Here is a 19,112-nt window from a genome sequence, read left to right as displayed (position 1 = left end):
AGTGAACATGGTTCATCCCTGGATGGGATTAACACCATCAATAACAGCAGAATGCAATTCCTGCAGTCTCTTGTGACCTCGCTGGTGTGTCAGCAGGTCGGATGACTGAGTGAATCCCTTCCCACACTCAGAGCAGATGAATGGCCTCTCCCCAGTGTAAGTGGCTTTGTGCCTCAGCAGATCCGTTTTGCTTTTAAAGCTCTTCTCACAGCCAGAACATTGAAAAGGTCTCTGATCAGTGTGAATAAGCTGATGTTTACTGAGCTGTGATGACTGAGTGAATCCCTTCCCACACATGGAGCAGGTGCATGGCCTCTCCCCAGTGTGAACTCGCTGATGTACAGAGAGATCAGATGATCGTCTGAACCCACTCCCAAAGTGAGAACATCTGAAAGGTCTCTCATCAGTGTGGACACGTTGATGAGACATCAGTTCCCCAGAATTTTTATAGCACTTCTCGCAGTCTGGGAATTTAAAAGGTGTGAATTCGCTAGTGTTTCTGCAGGTTGGCTGAATCAGTGAATCCCTTCCCACTCTTGGGGCAGGTGAACGGCCTCTCACCAGTGTGAACTTGTTGGTGTTTCAGCAGGGCAGATAAATTAATGAATCCCTTCCCACACTCAGAGCAAGTGAATGGCCTCTCCCCGGTGTGAACTCGCTGGTGTTTCAGCAGGTTGGAAGGTCCCCAGAACCTCGTCTCACAGTGAGAGCAGCTGAACGGTGTGGAACCAATGTGAATGTGCTGGTGCTCCCTCAGTGTCGAAGGGTGTTTGAAGCTTTTTTCACAGTCATAACATTTAAACTTTCTCTCATCGGTATGAACCAGCTGGTGTCTCAGCACGAAAGAGAAATCAGTTAATCCCTTCCCACACACCGAGCAGGTGAACGGCCTCTCCACAGTGTGAATTCTCTGGTGTTCCAGTAGGGTGGATGACCGAGTGAATCCTTTCCCACACATGGAGCAAGTGAATGGTCTCTCCCCAGTGTGGCTGCGTTGATGAATCTCCAGCTCATACGGGTAATTGAAGCTCTTTCTACAGTCTGTACATTGACATGGTTTCTCATCAGTGTGACTCCGCTTGTGTCTCGACAGACTGGATGATCCACTGAAGCTTCATCCACACACAGAGCATGTGTACGGTTTCTCTCCACTGTGAACGGTGCTTTTTGCTTCCATATCCAAAATCCGACTCAGGTGCCAATGAATCAAGTAATTCTGTGGTGATTGTGATGTGGTGTATGATTTGATCTTCCTGTTTGTAAATCCTCCCCTTGTAATAACCTGCAAAATGAATTTAAAACAGGAAATAGAGAGTGTGAGAGAACCCACAAAAACACAAAGGCAGGTTGTGAAATTGAGCTGAATGAACCTGGGACTTTGTGAGGTCAGCACCAGGAAAAAGTGACCATGAAAGCTGCCGGATTGTCATAGAAACCTGACTGGTTCACTAATGTCCTTCAGGAAAGGGAACCCACCACCCAGTCTGAACCTACACGAGTCTTTGGCCTGTATAACAGGAGAGACAGAGGCGGAAAGGGGAAGCAGGAGATTCGGAGGGATTTTATATACCTACATCTCAACCAGAACTTTGACAGAATCTCCCAATCCACAACTTCCAGCACCTAGAAAGACAAGTGAAGCACGTACCTGGGAAACCATTGCCTCCAGTTGCCCTCCCAGTCACACACTATCCTGACTTGGGTATATATCACTGTTCCTTCCTGATGCTGGATGAATATCCTGTAACTCATTGCCTAACACCATTGTAGGAGCACCATCATTACACAGGCTGCAGCAGTTCAAGAAGCTGTCCAAACCATAATGTTGGGGACTAACAATCAATGTTAGCCTTGTTAACGATGCTCACATCCCCAGAATGAATTTAAGACTCTATAATTGTCAAGCGGATTAAAAATCTTCACTAAAATCCTTGTTCCGAAAACAATACTCTTTGACACTGTCCGGACAATGTCTGTTGGACAACCAAACCTCCCCTAGTCTCTCCCTCCCTGACAGTCTCACACCAGAAATTGTTGTGCTGAGGGAGATTCATATTGGACTCGAATCGTTAACTCTGTTTCTCTTTCCACAGATGCTGCCAGACTTGCTGAGCTTTTCCAGCACTTTCTGTTTTCATTTCCAATCTCCAGGAGTATTCTGTTTTTATTTGAGATTCCCCTCCATCTCCAGTTCAAACTGATGCAACAAAAAGGCCTGGACAGGAGACCAGGGACTGAATTCCTCATCAACACCCGCCCTGAAATAAACCGGCTCTTTCACTGCTCCGAATGTGTTTCCAGACTCGGTTCTACGAGCAACGCCTGCAATAAAACAAATTAAAATGCTGCGGATGGGGGAGACGCTGCACCATCGCTTTAATGGTCCCTCCCGTTCACCCAGCTCCCGGCCGCTCTCATTCAGCCTCTGAGAGCTGGGGCCTCAGCTATTCACAATATACATCAATGATTTGGATGAGGGAACCAAATGTAATATTTCCAAGTTTTCTGATGATGCAGAATTTGGTGGGAATGAGAGCAATGAGGAGGATGTTAAGAGGTTTTAAGGCGATTTCGACAAGTTGAGCGAGTGGACAAATGCGTGGCAGATGCAGTATAATGTAGATAAGTGTGAAGTTATCCACTTCAGTAGGAAAAACAAAATGGCAGAGTATTATTTACATGGTGATAGATTGGGAAATGTTGATGTACAAAGGGACCTGGGTGTCCTTGTACACCAGTGACTGAAAGCAAGCATGCAGTGGAGCAAGCAGTTAGGAAGGCAGATGGTATGTTCATTGCGAGAGGACTTGAGTACAGGATCAAGGATGTCTTACTGCAGCTGTACAGGGCCTTGGTGAGATCACACCTGGTATATTATGTGCAGTTTTGGTCTCCTTACCTACGAAAGGATATACTTGCCATAGAGGGAGTGCAGCAAAGTTTGACCAGACTAATTCCTGGGATGGTACGATTGTCGTATGAGGATAGATTGGGCCGACTAGGCCTGTATTCACTGGAGTTTAGAGCAGTGAGGGGGAATCTCACTGAAATGTATAAAATTCTGACAGGGATGGACAGTCTGGATGCAGGGATGATGTTTCCGCTGGCTGGGTGTCTAGAACAAGGAGTCACAATCTCAGGATACGGGGTAGGCCATTTAGGACTGAGATGAAGAGAAACTTCTTCACCCAGAGGGTGGTGAACCTGTGGAATTCTCGACCACAGAGGGCTGTGGATGCCAAGTCACTTAATATATTTAAGAAGGAAATAGATAGTTTTCTGGACTCTAAAGGCATCAAGGGGTATGGGGAGAGTGGGTGTATGTCATTGAGATAGAGGATCATCCATGATCATATTGAATGGTGGAGCCTGTCGAAGGGCTGAATGACCTACTCCTGCTATTTTCTATGGTCCAACAGCAGTGTCCACTCCCAGGCCAACCTGACCAGCATCGAGGCATGAATCACTCAAAACAAGCTCCATTGGGTGGGTCATGTTTCTATTACTGACATCAGACTCCCGAAGCAACTGTTCTGCTTGGAACTCAGTCACAGCAGGAGATGATCAGGAGGACGGCAGACACTTTAATGATCTCCTCAATGCACACCCTGAAGAGATCAGATATCCCCACCCATTCATGGGAGACCCTGGTTTGTGAAACGTCAAAATGGAGAAGGTTCATTCGGGAAGGCACCAAATACATCGAGAGACTTGGTTGGGAACATGCAGAGGGGAACACACAGGCATTTGAGAGAGCACATAAACCTCCAAACAACCCACCTACCCAACCTTTCAGGCACAATCTGCCCCGCATGTGGCACAGTCGGCAGATCAGGCATTGAACTTATCAGCCATCCCAGAACCCCTCAAACCAGAGTGGAAACAAGTCATCCTCGATCCCGAGGGATTGCCTAATATATAGGCAGTTTGGTCAGATCAGGGAGGTGGGGAACCCTTCCCAGTGACAGGCCCAGGTTATCCAGGCTACCGGTGGAGGGCAGGGCTTGTCCAGCCAGCAGGGCGCATGCCTGGCCATCTTGGCGAGGGGCCATCGGGTAATTAAGGCTTCAGGATCCCAGTGACCAGGAGAGAAAATGATTGACGTATCAATTTTATTCTCAGTCTGCACACAGGAGCTGGAGAACTGGGAATTGAGGACAGAAACGTAATTGGAATCTGCACAGGGAAGAGGGGGAGTGTGTGGGATTGGGACTTACAGCTTTGAGGGAAAACATGTTCCACAGAAACTCAAGTCATCTGTTCTGAATTTCTATCCTGGACTGACATGATGACTTTTGTGAACCTTTTTTATAGGGCATTGGTAGGTGAGGATTGGCAGACAGGAAACTCAAACTAAACATCATGTCAAGATCTAACAGTCATTCGATTCATCAGCACCCGGATATCATCGGCCTTTAACGTGAAAAGTGAAATGTTTGTCTGTTCTGTTTGTGGGAAAAGATCTCAAGCATCAGTGTGACTGGAAAATCACAGAGACACACACACCAGAGTGAGTGTTCCAGCGCACTGACTGTGGAAAAAGCTTTAACCAGTTACACAGCCTGATAAAAACATCACACTATTCGCAGTGAGGAGAAACCGTACACGTGTTCTGTTTGAACGAGGCTTCAACCAATCACCAACCTGGACAGACACAAGGACACCGACACCATGGAGAAACCCTGTAAATGTCAGGACTGTGGGAATAGATTCAATTACCCGTCTGGCCTGGAAATCCATTGACGCATTCACACTGGGGAAAACCATTCATGTGTTCAGAGTGTTGAAAGGGATTCACTCAGTTATCCAGCTTACATACCCACCAGGGAAATCACACTGCGGAGAGACCGTTCACTTGCTCTGAATGTGGGAATTCAGTCATCACAACCGCTCTCATATCAGCTGATTCACACTGGGGAGAGGCTGTTCACCTGCCACAAATGTGGGAAGGGATTTGCGGATTCATCCACCCCACTGCTGACACCAGCGAGTTCACACTGGGGAGAGACCTTTTAAATGTCCAGATTGCGGGAAGTGCTATAAAAGTTCCAGGGAACGGATGTCCAATCAATGTGTTCACACTGGGGAGAGACCGTTCATCTGCACAGTGTGCGGGAAGGAGTTCACTCATTCATCCTGAGACACCAGCGAGTTCACTCTGATACGAGAACTTTTAAATGTTCTGACTGTGAGGAGGGCTTTAAAAGCAGCAGTGATCTGCTGAGACACCAGTGCGTTTACCAGCTCCGTGTGTGGGAATGATTATCTTGGGCATTCACTCTGCTGTAACACCAGCGAGTTCACACAGGGAAGAGACCGTTCACCTGCTCCACGTGTGGGGAAGGATTCACTCATTTAACCCATCTGCTGAGACACCAACAAGTTCACGAGTGACTGTGGGGGTTGGATTCTGCTGTTATTGCTGCTATTAATCACATCCAGGACTGAACGAGTGGGTTAACCCTGAGGTGTGTAAGAAACGTGGCTGAGTCTCGCTCTTCCATGGTTCAGAGCTCCTAGACATGGAACAGGAGGCTCCTTTACAACTGTGTTTAGAGTCAGGAAGAACATCGGTGAATGCTGGAAACGTGCTGTCAGATCAGAGATTGGTGTAAAACTGTGATCTGTTCCTGAGTGAAAGTGAAATGGCAGGTTTAAGTTTCCAGTCTGCAAATGACTGTGGTAATTATGGTAGGAGGATTTAAAATGTTTGTGTGACAATCCTGAGTTTACAATTGTAAGGCAATAGCAACAATAAGTTGTATTTCAATATGGAAATTTTAACCTCTCTCACCTTCCATTGACTTCAATGTAATGGAAACTGACAGTTGGAACCTGTCGACATTTGAAAGATATTTACAAACGATTCGAGGGTTTCTTCCAAGTTGGGATCTTCCTCTGTTCTGTCCACTCGAGGTGTTAGATAACAGACTTTCTCCTGTGAATATCGAGCTGAAGTATTGGGCTGTGCCGTATTTCCTTGTTCATCTTGTTGACTTTAAATATTGAATCTTGTGGTTTCAGACACAAGATAATCAAGCTCACAACAGCAGATTGTCTTTTCCTGACTTTATTAACAGCACTGCAATCATACAGACAGAGTAATTCCTTACATGGTTCCGGTCCTCAATGAAGTAATTATAAATGTCATCATTTATATACTTCAGAGCCTGTAATATAGGAATGGTCGATTGGTCTGTAATTTTAATATAATTTTAATTCAATATTCCTTCCTCTTATATCTCATCCATCGCTTCCCTGTTACCTGCTGAATTTGTTTGCCGATTTTTGTTATTACAGATTGTCGCATACTCCCATACTTTTAAGTAGATTATATAGTCTCTGCATTAAATTTTATGAATGTTCTTGTTGTAAGTTACAATTCAGTCTTTGAACTGTGAATGTGATCCTTGAATAAAACACCATTATATTGAAAAAATGTAGTTATCCGATCCAGAGAACTGAGGTAATATAGTGGATTCAGAGCTCCCTTCTCCCCAGCTCTGATCTAAACAGCTGCAGCTACACTGGGGATATTTACATTGAATTTGTTCACTACATTCGTGATCTGACCCTGTTCAAACCATAACCGCAAGGATATCTGTGCATTACTCTGAGTGTGAGCACAAGGCTATGTCACTATCACACACAGATACTGTTTCCTTGGTTCACATCTCCATCCAAATACCAGCTCTTTACACATCCCCTTTCTACACAATTGCAGTAGGATGTGAGGCTCATTAATATTCACCCACATTTCATAACAGCAAAGGTTCTACTGGGTCACAGGTTCAGTCATTTTCCATCACAGGCAAAATACAGAGCAGTACAGGAGCACAGTGACAGTTTAACAGAGTCTCATAAGCCTGCCGGCTCCTGTTAAACACAGGGCAGGACAGGAGCACAGTGACAGTTTAACAGAGTCTCATCAGCCTGCAGGCTCCTGTTAAATACAGAGCAGGACAGGAGCACAGTGACAGTTTAACACAGTCTCATCAGCCTGCAGGCTCCTGTTAAATACAGAACAGTACAGGAGCACAGTGACAGTTTAACACAGTCTCATCAGCCTGCAGGCTCCTGCTAAATACAGAGTAATACAGGCGCACAGTGGCAGTTTAACAGAGGCTTCTCAGCCTACAGGCTCCTGTTAAGTACAGAGCAGCACCGGAGCACAGTGACGGTTTAACATAGTCTCATCAGCCTGCAGGCTCCTGCTAAATACATAGACAAGGGAATGGTGGTAGAGTGTTAATTCTACTGGACTAGTAATCCAGAGACCTGGATGATTGCCTGGAGACATGAGTTTGAATCCCATCGAGGGTATCTGGGGAAATTTAAATTTAATTAATTCATAAACCTGGAATAAATCTAAAAAGGCTGGTCATGATGATCATAAAACCATCAGTTTTTATAAACATAGAAACTAGGAGCAGGAGTAGGCCATTCGGCCCTTCGAGCCTGCTCCGCCATTCATTATGATCATGGCTGATCATCCAACTCAATAGCCTGCTCCCGCTTTCTCCCCATAACCTTTGATCCCTTTCGCCCCAAGAGCTATATCTAACTCCTTTTCGAAAACATACAATATTTTGGTCTCATCTACTTTCTGTGGTAACGAATTCCACAGGCTCACCACTCTCTGGGTGAAGAAATTTCTCCTCATCTCAGTCCTAAATGGTCTACCCCATATCCTCAGACTGTGACCCCTGGTTCCGGACTCCCCCACCATCGGGAACATCCTTCCTGTATCTACTCTGTCTAGTCCTGTTAGAATTTTATAGGTTTCTATGAGATCCCCCCTCATTCTTCTGAACTCCAGCGAATATAATCCTAATCGACTCAATCTCTCCTCATATGTCAGTCCCGCCATCCCAGGAAATCAGTCGAGTAAACCTTCACTGCACTCTCTCTAGAGCAAGTACATCCTTCCTCAGATAAGGAGACCAAAACTGCACACAATATTCCAGGTGTGGTCTCACCAAGGCCCTGTACAATTGCAGCAAGACATCCCTGTTCCTGTACTCAAATCCTCTGGCTATGAAGGCCAACATACCATTTGACTTCTTTACCGCCTGCTGCACCTGCATGCTTACCTTCATGTGGTTCCCTAATGCCCTTTAGGGAAGGAAATTGGCCATCCTTACCTGGCCTGGCCGACATGTGACTCCAGAACCACAGCAATGAAGCGGACTCTCAAATGGCCGAGCATGCCATTCAGTTGTGTCAAAGTTCTACAGAAATTAAGAATAAAACCGGACAAACCACCCTGCATTGACCCAGGTCTTAGAAACAACAACAGCGCACCATGCCCCGTTGACCCTGCAAAGTCCTCCCTATAACAGCTGGACTTTGTGTCAATGTTGGCAGAGCTTTTCTGTCAGATATAGAGTTTGCTTTAACTTAATTGTAAAACTTCAGTCAATTACAATTATGAGACTTGAGTTGGGGGAGCTGATATAAAAGGGACTTTCAGTTCCGACTCGCTACAGGATCATGCTGCTCACAAGGACCTTCACAGAATTTACTAAGTTAATCACAATAAGTACAAAATGCTAAACTTACCAAAGGCGGTGGAAACAGTCAGTTCACTTTGGAACACTTGCTCACGACTTCTGGCCAACTGCGGTGCTGTCTCTTGTTCTGTTGACTGTAATCTATCTTCTTCCTGCTCATCTTCCTGGAGCTGCCGCTATGCTGCTGAAAGCTGGTGCTTATTAAACTTTTTCTAGACACAGCCCCTGTGCACGATCAATAGTGTTCCTGAACTCTGGTTCAGACGATGCATGACCAGTCCGATTGGTTTCGTTGGTACGTGATCAGTTTTTGATTGGTCATCTACTGATGCCATTTCCTTTAATCTCCTGAGTCTCCACACTCTAATGTGTCAGTTAATTGTGGGACTGTGCCCCTCATTATAGATTTTCCTGTCATTTCATTAAATTTTATGGCATTCTACTGAGATAATTGGGCGACTTAAGATGTTTTCTTTGTCTGCTTATTTGAGATAAGAAAGCACGTGGAGTCAAGCCCTAACGGTTAACACATAGAGGGAGGTGGTGGCAAAGCGGTATTGTCACTGGACTTAAATTCCAGTGACCCAGGGTAATGTTCTGGGAACCTGGATTCGAATCTCACCACGGCAGATGGTGAAAGTCTGATGATGACTTCCTTTAGGGAAGGAAATCTACCGTCCTTACCTGGTCTGGCCTACATGTGACTCCAGACCCACAGCAATGTGGTTGGCTCTGAACAAGGGCAATTAGGGATGGGTAATAAATGCTGGCCTAGCCAGTGACGTCCACATCCCATGAACGAATAAAAAAAAACTTGGGCTCATTGTCCCAAATGCCTAATTGATGTATAGAAATCCTGTAGAGTTCTCATTAGGGCAGACGCCTATCAATATGTTTAAGGAAACTGCTGCTGGTATATGTTTTCGTAGTAGCTGCCAGAGATTGGAACAGTTAATAAAAAGGGTACAAAGCGGCACTTAGCCTGAAACTAATACAGAAATTACAAAGTTACTTCAGACCTAAAATCAATAGATGGTGTGTTTAAAATCAGTGCATAAAGGTGATCAGTGTGTCAAAGCTGAGATAGCAAGATACACGTAAAAATACATTCAATTAATACATTTAATTGATGCATGTTCATAACTAATATGAGTCGAAAAAACTACAAAAACTGATTGGAGAACTTAATTTTAAGCTTAAAGAACCAAAGATGGTTCTGTATTGTTCAGGAAAGTGACTGTTTCTTTGAAGACACTACAAGTTAAAAGGCTAAACTGATTTAAGACATAAAGCTGAAGATTTAAAACCCCTCAGCTGTTTTCTTCACACAATAGGGCCTTCTAACTCAAGAATAACTGAGTGTCAATGGCTGGGGAGTTAACAGTTCCAGACCTAAGCTCATCCAACCAGGATGGGGTTTGCAGCACTTACTCTGCAATTAAACCATAAAAGTGTAGCTTTGCACCAGCCTAGGGCCATGTGCTGTATTTCACTTGTCAAGTAAGGATGCAGCTACAGACAAAGAGCCAGTCACGTGGTACTGGTGTCCTACATTGATTACAATTAAGCAGAACAGCATATTAGGTTATTTGATTAATACACTTCAATTACTTGGTCATTACACATAACTAAACTAGAAACTAATTATTAAACATGACCCTTGTTACAGTCTCACAGACTAGTCAAGCAACAGCCTGACACAATCATACTCAGGAACAGACCCTAGCGGAGATGGCAGCACAGAGGTATACAGGGTGAGAGAGTAGCCCTGAGAGTCCTCCACATTGTCTCCAGTCCCCATGAAGTCTCACGGCATCAGGTCAAACATGGACATGGAAATCTCATGCTGATTACTGCCTTCCCTCAGCTGATGAATCAGTGCTCCTCCATGTTGAACACCACTTGGAAGAAGCACCGAGGGTGGCAAGGGCATTGAATGTACAGTGGGTGGGGGAATGTCCATCACCAAGACTGGTTCAGTACCACCAATATTGGATGAGCTGGCTGAATCCTGATGGACATAGCTGCTAGACTGGGTCTGCGGTAGGTGGTGAGGGAACCAAGAGGGAAAAACCTACTTGACCTCGTCCTCACCAATCTACCTGTTGCAGATCCATCTGTCCATGACAGTATTGGGAGGAGTGACCAACGCATAGTACTTATCCATTTTCAGGCTGACAAACTGTAACTAGTGGAGTGTCACAGGGATCAGTGCTGGGGCCTCAACTATTTACCATCTGACTAGGATGAAAGAACCAACTGTGTTATATCCAAATTTGCTGATGATACAAAGAGGTAGGAAAGCAAGTTGTGAGGAGGATAAAAAGATATAGATAGGTTAATTGAGTGTGCAAAAATTGTGGCAGATACAATGTGGAAAAATGTGAGGTTGTCTACTTTGGCAGGAACAGTACAAAAACCATAAGATTTACATGAGGAGAGACTGCAAAAAGCTGCAGTACAGAGGGATCTGGGTGTCCTGGTACATGAATGTCAGAAAGGTAGCAATTAGAAACAGCAAGTAATTACAAAGGCATTTTTGAAAGGAGGCTGAAGTATAAAAGTAAGGAAGTCTTGCAATAACTGTACAGAGCATTGGTGAGAGCACAGCGTGAGAACTGGGCACAGGTTTGGGCCCCTTACTGAATGAAGGATACACTTGCATTGGAAACAGTTCAGAGAAGATTTACTATACTGATTCCTGGAATGAAGGGATTGTCCTGAGGAAAGGTTGAGCAGGTTGGGCCTAAACTCATTGGAGTTTAGAAAAATTAGAGGTGATCTTATTGAAACATATAAGATCCTGAGGGGGCTTGACAGGGAAAATATTGGGAGGATGTTTCCTTTCGTGGGTGAATCTAGAGCTAGGAGACGGCACAGTTTAAAGATAAGGGGTCTCCCATTTAGGATGGACACGAGAAGGAATTTCTTCTCTGAGGGTCAATAGTCTTTCGAATTCTCTTCCGCTGAGAGCCATGAAGGCTAGATCACTGAATATATTCAAGGCTGAGTTGGACATGTTTTTGATTGACAAGAGAGTCAAGAGTTATGGGGGCAGACAGGAAAGTGGGAGTTAAGGTCACAATCGGATCAGCCATGATTTTATTGAATGGTGGAGCAGGCTCAAGGGGCCAAATGGCCTGTTCCTGCTCCTAATTCTTGTGATCTTACACTGAGGATACCCTCCATCATGTTGTGAGGCACTATCACCATGCTAAATGGGTTAGATTCAGAATAGGTTGAGATATAAACTGGGCATCTATGAGGTGCTGTGGATCATCAGCAGCAGCAGAATTGTATTCAGCCGCAATCTGTAACCACATGGCTCACGTATCCCTCACTCTACCATTACCATCAAGCCAAGGGACCAACCCTGGTTCAACTCGAAGTGTAGGAGAACATGTCAGGAGCAACACCAGGCAATCCTAAAACTGAGATTCTGGGAAAATATGCATTCTAATCAGTGGAAGCAGCATGCTCAAGGTAGGGTTAAGCGATCCCACAAACAATGGATCAGATCAAAGCTCTGCAGTCCTGCCACATCCAGTCAAGAAAGGTGCTGGACAAGTAAACAACTAACAGGAAAAGTAGGCCCCACAATCATCACCATCCTCAATGATGGCGGAGCCCAGCACATCAGTATAAAAGACTGGGTTTTGTGTTTAGTGATCCTGGGAGTGTTATCAATACCTTCCCTGGGCACCAAGGCTAGGAGGGACACTCTCGAAGGTATGGGGAGCTGGAACTTGTCCATGAGTGTACCTGGAGGTTTGAGAACTGGAATAATCTAGAGTTAGAAAGGAGAAATGGCTCCAAAAATGGAGCAGTCAGCAACAGGATATCAATTAATCTCCTCTTATGTTGGAGAAATGTAGGTCTCAAAAGTGTGCCTGAAACAATATTAGTTCATTTGACATTTATCCAGAATATTAAGTTCCAGCTCAGTTTTCGGGATTACTTACATCAGCAGAAACAAAACCCAACTATCAGAATGAACACGGTTCATTCCTGGATGTGATTAATAGCAGCAATAACAGCAGAATCCAGCCCCTGCAGACTATTGTGAACTCGCTGGTGTCTCAGCAGATGGGCTGACCGAGTGAATCCCTTCCCACACTCAGAGCAGATGAATGGCCTCTCCCCAGTGTGAGTGCGCTGGTGTGTCAGCAGGTGGGATGAGCGAGTGAATCTCTTCCCACACTCAGAGCAGATGAATGGTCTCTCCCCAGTGTGAATTTGCTGGTGTCTCAGCAGAACACTTGTGGTTTTAAAGCTCTTCTCACATTCAGAACATTTGAAAGTTTTCTTATCGGAGTGAACAAGTTGGTGTGATCTGAGACTGGTTAAATAAATGAATCCCTTCCCACACATGGAGCAAGTAAATGGCCTCTCCCCAGTGTGAGTGCGTTCGTGTTCAATGAGATTTGGTGATCGTTTAAACACCTTCCCGCAGTGAGAGCAACTGAACTGTTTCTTGGTGTGAACAACCTGATGCCTGACCGAGTCCTTGGAGCTTTGAAAGCTGCTCTCAGTGTCTGAGGGGTTACACAGCCTCTCATCAATGTGAACTTGCTGGTGGGTCAGCAGGTGGGATGACTGAGTGAATCCCTTCCCACACACGGAGCAGGTGAATGGCCTCTCCCCAGTGTGACTGCGTCGATGCATTTCCAGCAGGGATGGATAATTGAATCCCTTCCCACAGTCCCCACATTTCCATGGTTTCTCCATGATGTGGGTGTCCTTGTGTCTCTCTAGGTTGGTCGATCAGTTGAAGCCTCATCCACACACAGAGCATGTGGACAGATCTCTCCACTGTGAACAATGTAATGTTTTTTCAGGCTGTGTAACTGGATAAAGCTCTTTCCCACAGTCAGTTCACTGGAACACTCTCACTCGGACGTGTGTGTGTCTTGGTGCTTTTCCAGTCACACCGATGGTTGAATTCTTCTCCCACAGACACCTCCCACCTTCCACCTTTCAAATGTTCAAAGGCTGATGATATTCAGGTCCTGATGACTCGAGTGGCTCTGTCAGATCTTGATCTGATGTTTGATTTGAGTTTCCCATCACCAAGTCCTCTCCTTCTAATCCCCTGTAAATGAAGTTGACAGAGTCAGTATCACTATCAGTGTAGGATAGAAATTGAGAACGGACTATTCTTGTTTCTATGGAACATTCTTTTCCACTTGTTTCCTCAAACACGTGATCCAATCAAAGTAAAAGAAACTAAAAGTAGCAACAAAGTTCCATTAAAAGCTAAGGGAACCTTCCCAACTAAACCAGAATATCGTTTCCAATATCTACAAGACATTCTGTAACCTGAGGTGCCCATCGGTTGTGGAAGGTATCGAGTGGATCGGTGGACACCGCATGTTCCCTCTCCAAGGCTAGGGCATAGACAAAATCACAGAAGAGAGGCCAGCAGCCAGTAGAGCCACCCATCCTCTCCACAGATGCTGTCAGACCTGCTGAGTTTTTCCAGCAATTTTTCTTTTTGGTTCTCTATCTACAAAATGCTGTCTTAACCAAGAGCAGCTCCAGGGGAAAATCCTCCGACTTATCCGCCTCTCCCTGGGTAGCAAGATTAGGTGCTGACGTATAAACAAACATGGAGGAGAAGCCCCTTCAGGTACAGGGGCTGCAACCTCTCCCACTGAAAAAATACATGGTCCATGGACTCCTCTAGGCTGCAATCATCACCTCCAGCCCGGGAGTGGGTGAAGATGTTAGAGATCCTCTTGACCCTAAAATAACATCTCGGGCACTAGGACCCAGTGGGGAACAGAAATTCTGAAGCCCCGCCCACTCTGCAAACCCCTCCCCCGACCCCAAAAGACCAAAATGCCAGCGCATGCGCTCCGCTCCTCGCTGAGCCAAGATGGCGGCTGTGAAACTGGGCCAATTCACGAGAAAAAGACCTGAAGCTGCAAACCCGAGACCTGCAGGGTCTAATTCAAGGTTTGAGGCCTTCACCAGGTATTTAGAAACCCTCCCTGTCCACCCACTGGCTCCATCGCTCCCTCCGTGTTTCCATTTCCTTACTGGCTGCAGACGAGACAAACGAACTTCTGTCCCGATCGCCATCACTCTCACTGCGCATGCTCCAAACATCGATCGGCATTGCGCCTGCGCACTAATCTCCTGTGGTTTGGATAGGGGACATTCACCACCGCGGGGAATGCTGGGTACAGACCCCGCCATTGCATGTACTAATTAGTGTTTCTTTTAATATGATGTACAGATTCAGGCAGGAGACAAGCAATTTAGAAACAAAATAATACGTGAGCTCAAGTGCACTCTATTATCCACTAGAAAGAAAGGTAGTGGGAATTGGTGAGGCATTGTCCATCTAAACATTGGAAATTGAAACATAATGAGGGGCAAATTAATTTCTGTTCTTTTAACAAACTTCGGCATGCAAAGAGAGAGATACATGACCTTTAACACCTCATCCACTTGGCACAGAAAGTGTCTGAAACTCATAATAGGAGCTTCAGGGACTCAAAATAACGACAAAAGTTAAACTACTCTGTTGGTAAAAGATTTTTTTCAGATAACTTGCTTACCAGGGGTTCATACTGACTCAGTTGACTGGCCAATTCAGGCTCCAGGCTTTAATCCCTCCGATTGGTGACTGAACTCGCTGCTCCCTTGCTCTTCCGGCCTCTGAGCTGCTCTTGCTGTTGTTTCCTAGGACAGTCAAAATGCCCACTCTCCAACATGACCCTGTCAGATGGAGTTCAGGTGCTCAGAGGAAGAAAAGAAAATGAGGCGGTGAATTTGAGTTGGGAAAAGCAAAGAGAAACAGGTTTCAATGGAGAAACTGAGCTGGGGGCGAGTGCGGCTCCCAGAGGGCCAATGAGAGCGGCCGGCCCCGGCGGCCGTGCGGTGATCTCCCCGGGCTGGGGGGGCTGGGGGTCGGGGCTGCGCATTAAAGCGATGCTGTAGCGCCTCCCCGATCCTCGCCGCCGTTTCCCAATTTCTTCTCCCGTTTCCACTGAGTCCGACTCACAACAAAGGAGCCGCCCAGAATGCCCAGCGGCTGGCCCTGGGGAGCATGCGCACTCTCAGCGCCTGGTGAAAGGGGCGAGTTGGATAGAGCGGTTTCTGGGGCGCGAGGGGTTGTGGGAACTGCAGCCGCCATTGGTCAGCGACTGATTTATTCGCGGATGAGTAAAGGTCGACGAGCTGAAGCATTAACTCTGTTTCTCTCTTTCCACAGATACTGCTTGGCCCGTTGGGTATTTCCAGCATGTTCCCTTTTTGCATTTCAGATTTCTAGAATCTGCTGTATTTTGCTTTTTTATTGCAGGCTGAATGCAGAAACACAGACAGACCAGATTTGAATTAGGATGGGTGTTGGATGCAGAAGCACATTGAGCTGGAGTGGAGATGGAGGAGAAGCTGCTGGGTTTAACCCATAGGACTAGGACTTAGGAGTAGGACATTCAGCCCTTCAGGCCCGCCCCACCATTCAATAAGATCACGGCTGATCTGGTTGTGGTCTCAACTTCAATTTCCTGTCTGTCCCCGCCCCCGTAACACTTGGCTCCCTTGCCCATCAAAAATCTGTCAAACTCTGCCTTGAATAAATTCAATGACCCAGCCTCCACTACGCTCTCAGAAAGTAAATTATACAGGTTAATGAACCTCTCCTCACCTCAGTCTTAAATTTCTGCTCATCTCTTATTCTTAAACTATCTCCAGGTTCTAGTCTCCTCCACTGGGCCAAAACCCAGAGGACTTGTTCAGCCCAGCAATTTCCAGTGTGGAAAGCTAAAGGGAGGTAGATTCTAGGAGAAATTAGTTTGTTAAATGGACCCTGTTCCTACGTTGCAACAGAAAACAGTATTGTTTTATTAAGAAGTATGTCTGCAGACGCTTTTAATCCATTTTGCAAGTACAGAATTTTTTTACTTCATTTATGGGATTTGGGCATCACCAGCAAGACCAGCACATGTTGTCAATTCCCAGTTTCCCATTGAGAAGGTGACGGTGGGCCTTCTTGTTAAACGACTGTAGTCCATATGGTGAAAGTGCTGCCACAATTCTCCCTAGTAAGGAATTACAGGATTTTCACCCAGTGACAATGAGGGAACAGGGCTACATGTCCGACTAGAATGGTGTGTGACTTGAAGAGGATTTGGAGGTGATGGTATCTGCATGCACCTGCTGCCCTTGTCTTTGTAGATGGTGGAGGTGACAGGTTCTATTAAACTTCTGGTAGAGGTGCAGATGTATAAAATCTTCACTGCATCCACCTCCCAACTCTCTCTCTCTTGTGCAGGTCCAAACCTGATGGCAGGTTCCCTTCCCTGAAGGACAACAGTATACAGTTGAGTCTTTACAATAATCCGGCCACTTTCATGGTCTCTTTTCTAATGCTGGCCCCATGAATTCTGCTCAATTTCACAACGTATCTTTTTGTTTTTGTGGGTTCTCTCTCACGCTCCCTTTTCTCTTTTTTCAATTTGATTTACCAGATATTAAAAGGAGAGGGTGTACAGGTGGGAAATCCAAACCAAACATCACATCCAGGATCTGACAGAGCTACTCAATTCCTCTGGATATGAATATCATCGGCCTTTGAACATGGAAGGAAAAAGCACCCTTCACGGTGGTGATAAACTGCATACATGTTCTGTGTGTGGACGGGCTTTCAGATGATCATGCGGCCTGTCAAAACACAGTCTGGATCACACTGGGGAGAAACTGTGAAAATGTGGGGACTGTGGGAAAGGAGTCAATTATCCCTCTGAGCTGAAAGGTCACCGAAGCAGTCATACTGGAGAGAGGCCGTTCATCTGTACTGAGTGTGGGAAGGAATTTGTTCATTCATCCACCCTGGTGACACACCAGCGAGTTCATACTGGGGAAAGGCCATTCACCTGTTCTGTGTGGGAAGACATGTATGTTTCTTTCTACGCTGCTGAGACACCAGCAAGTTCACAATGACAAGAGACAGTTTCATTGTTCTGACTGTGATAGGAGCTTTAAATGTCCGTATGGACTGAGGGAGCACCAGCGAATTCACACTGGCTACTCACCATTCAGCTGCTCTCACTGCGGGAAGAGCTTCAGGCAATCGTCCAGCCTGCTGATACATCAGTGAGTTCACACCGGGGAGAGGCCATTCACTTGCTCTGTGTGTGGGAAGGGATTCATTAATTCATCCAATCTGCTGATACACCGGCGAGTTCACACTGGGGAGAGACCATTTAAATGCTCAGACTGCGGTAAATGCTATAAAAGTTCTGGAGACCTGGCGCACTATCAACCAGTTCATACTGATGAGAAACAGTTCAGGTGCTCTGACTGTGGGACTGGGTTCAGGCGATCATCTGACCTTACTGTACATCTGCGAGTTCACACTAGGGAGAGACCGTGTACCTGCTCAAAATGTGGGAAGAGCTTTGCTCATTCATGCAACCTGTGGAGGCACCAGCAAGTTCACACCAGGGAGGAGCCTTTCACCTGCTCTGTGTGTGTGAAGGGATTCACTCGTTCATTCACTCTGCTTATGCACCAGCGAGTACACAAGTGACTGCAGGGGTTGGACTCTGCTGTTATTGTTGCTGTTAACCACATCCAGGACAGAACCAGGTTCATTCTGAGAGTTGGGATCTGTTTCTGATGATTTTGATAAACTCTTGTCCAGTTACAATTGTTCAAATTCTGGATAAGTGTCAAATCAGCTTTGTATTAAACACAGTGTGCCATGTCTTTTTAAAATCATGAAGACAAGTTAGTTCCTTTTGAAATGCTCTCTTTCTTCTTTCACAACAGCCAGTCTGTGCACAGCAAGATCCCACAGACAGTAATGAGACAAATGACCAATTAATCCAGATTTCTTTTTGTTGATGTTAATTAAAACATGAATTTTGGTCCCACTGCACCAGGAGAACTTCCCTGTGGACAGTATGTGGAGCTCTTGAAATCTTCTGAGCTGAGCTTGGAGCTGATTGAGCTGCCGGGCCTGCAGTGTACCTTGAAAACCACTGTCTATGATCTTTCCTCTCAATTCACTGACTGCCAGCTGAAGTTGTTTCTGCAGCAAAATAGGTAACTTTGAACATCAATCTCAATTTAATCTTTGGAGTAAAATCTACAACTTTTAATCAGCTGTAAAACAGAAAGAAAGTTCTTGTGTTCATTTAGCACTTTTCATATCCTCAGAACATCCCAAAGTGATTCACAGTCAATGATACATTTTGGAAGGAAGAATGAGGAGAGGCAGTATAAACTAAATGGTACAATTTTAAACAGAGTGCAGGATCAAGAACACCTTCTATGCAGAGAAATCTTTGGAGACAACAGGACTATTTGATCAGGCTTTAATAAAGCACAAAGGGTCCTGTCTTCATTGAAATAGGCTCAGAGTACAAAAGCAAGTAAGTTATAGTAAACTTTTATTAAACCACTGGTGAGACCTCAAGTGGATATCATGTCCAATTCTGGACACCTCAATTTAGAAAGGACGTCACTATCTCAGAGAGGGTGCAGGAGAGATTCAACAGGATTATACCAAGCATGAGTGATTTCAGTTCTGTGGAGGGACTGGAGAAGTTGCGATTTCTCTCCTTCGAGCAAGGAGGTTGG

The 19,112-nt window shown here is 45.5% G+C and overlaps 1 protein-coding gene across 1 annotated transcript in view; it reads right to left on the bottom strand.

Annotated features, from left to right (window-relative positions):
• Window positions 1-474: 474 nt before the first annotated feature.
• Window positions 475-19,112, bottom strand: part of LOC144697789 (uncharacterized) — a 54,007-nt gene continuing 35,369 nt past the window's right edge. The window contains 3 exon segments of the mRNA XM_078569785.1: window positions 475-1,112; window positions 12,517-12,743; window positions 13,077-13,164. Coding sequence (XP_078425911.1) covers window positions 491-1,112; window positions 12,517-12,743; window positions 13,077-13,164 — 937 coding nt within the window. The 3' untranslated portion in view covers window positions 475-490.

This window comes from Cetorhinus maximus, chromosome 23, assembly GCF_964194155.1.
Source record: "Cetorhinus maximus chromosome 23, sCetMax3.hap1.1, whole genome shotgun sequence".
NCBI classification, from domain to species: domain Eukaryota; kingdom Metazoa; phylum Chordata; class Chondrichthyes; order Lamniformes; family Cetorhinidae; genus Cetorhinus; species Cetorhinus maximus.
This window is presented reverse-complemented; position numbering and strand designations above follow the sequence as displayed.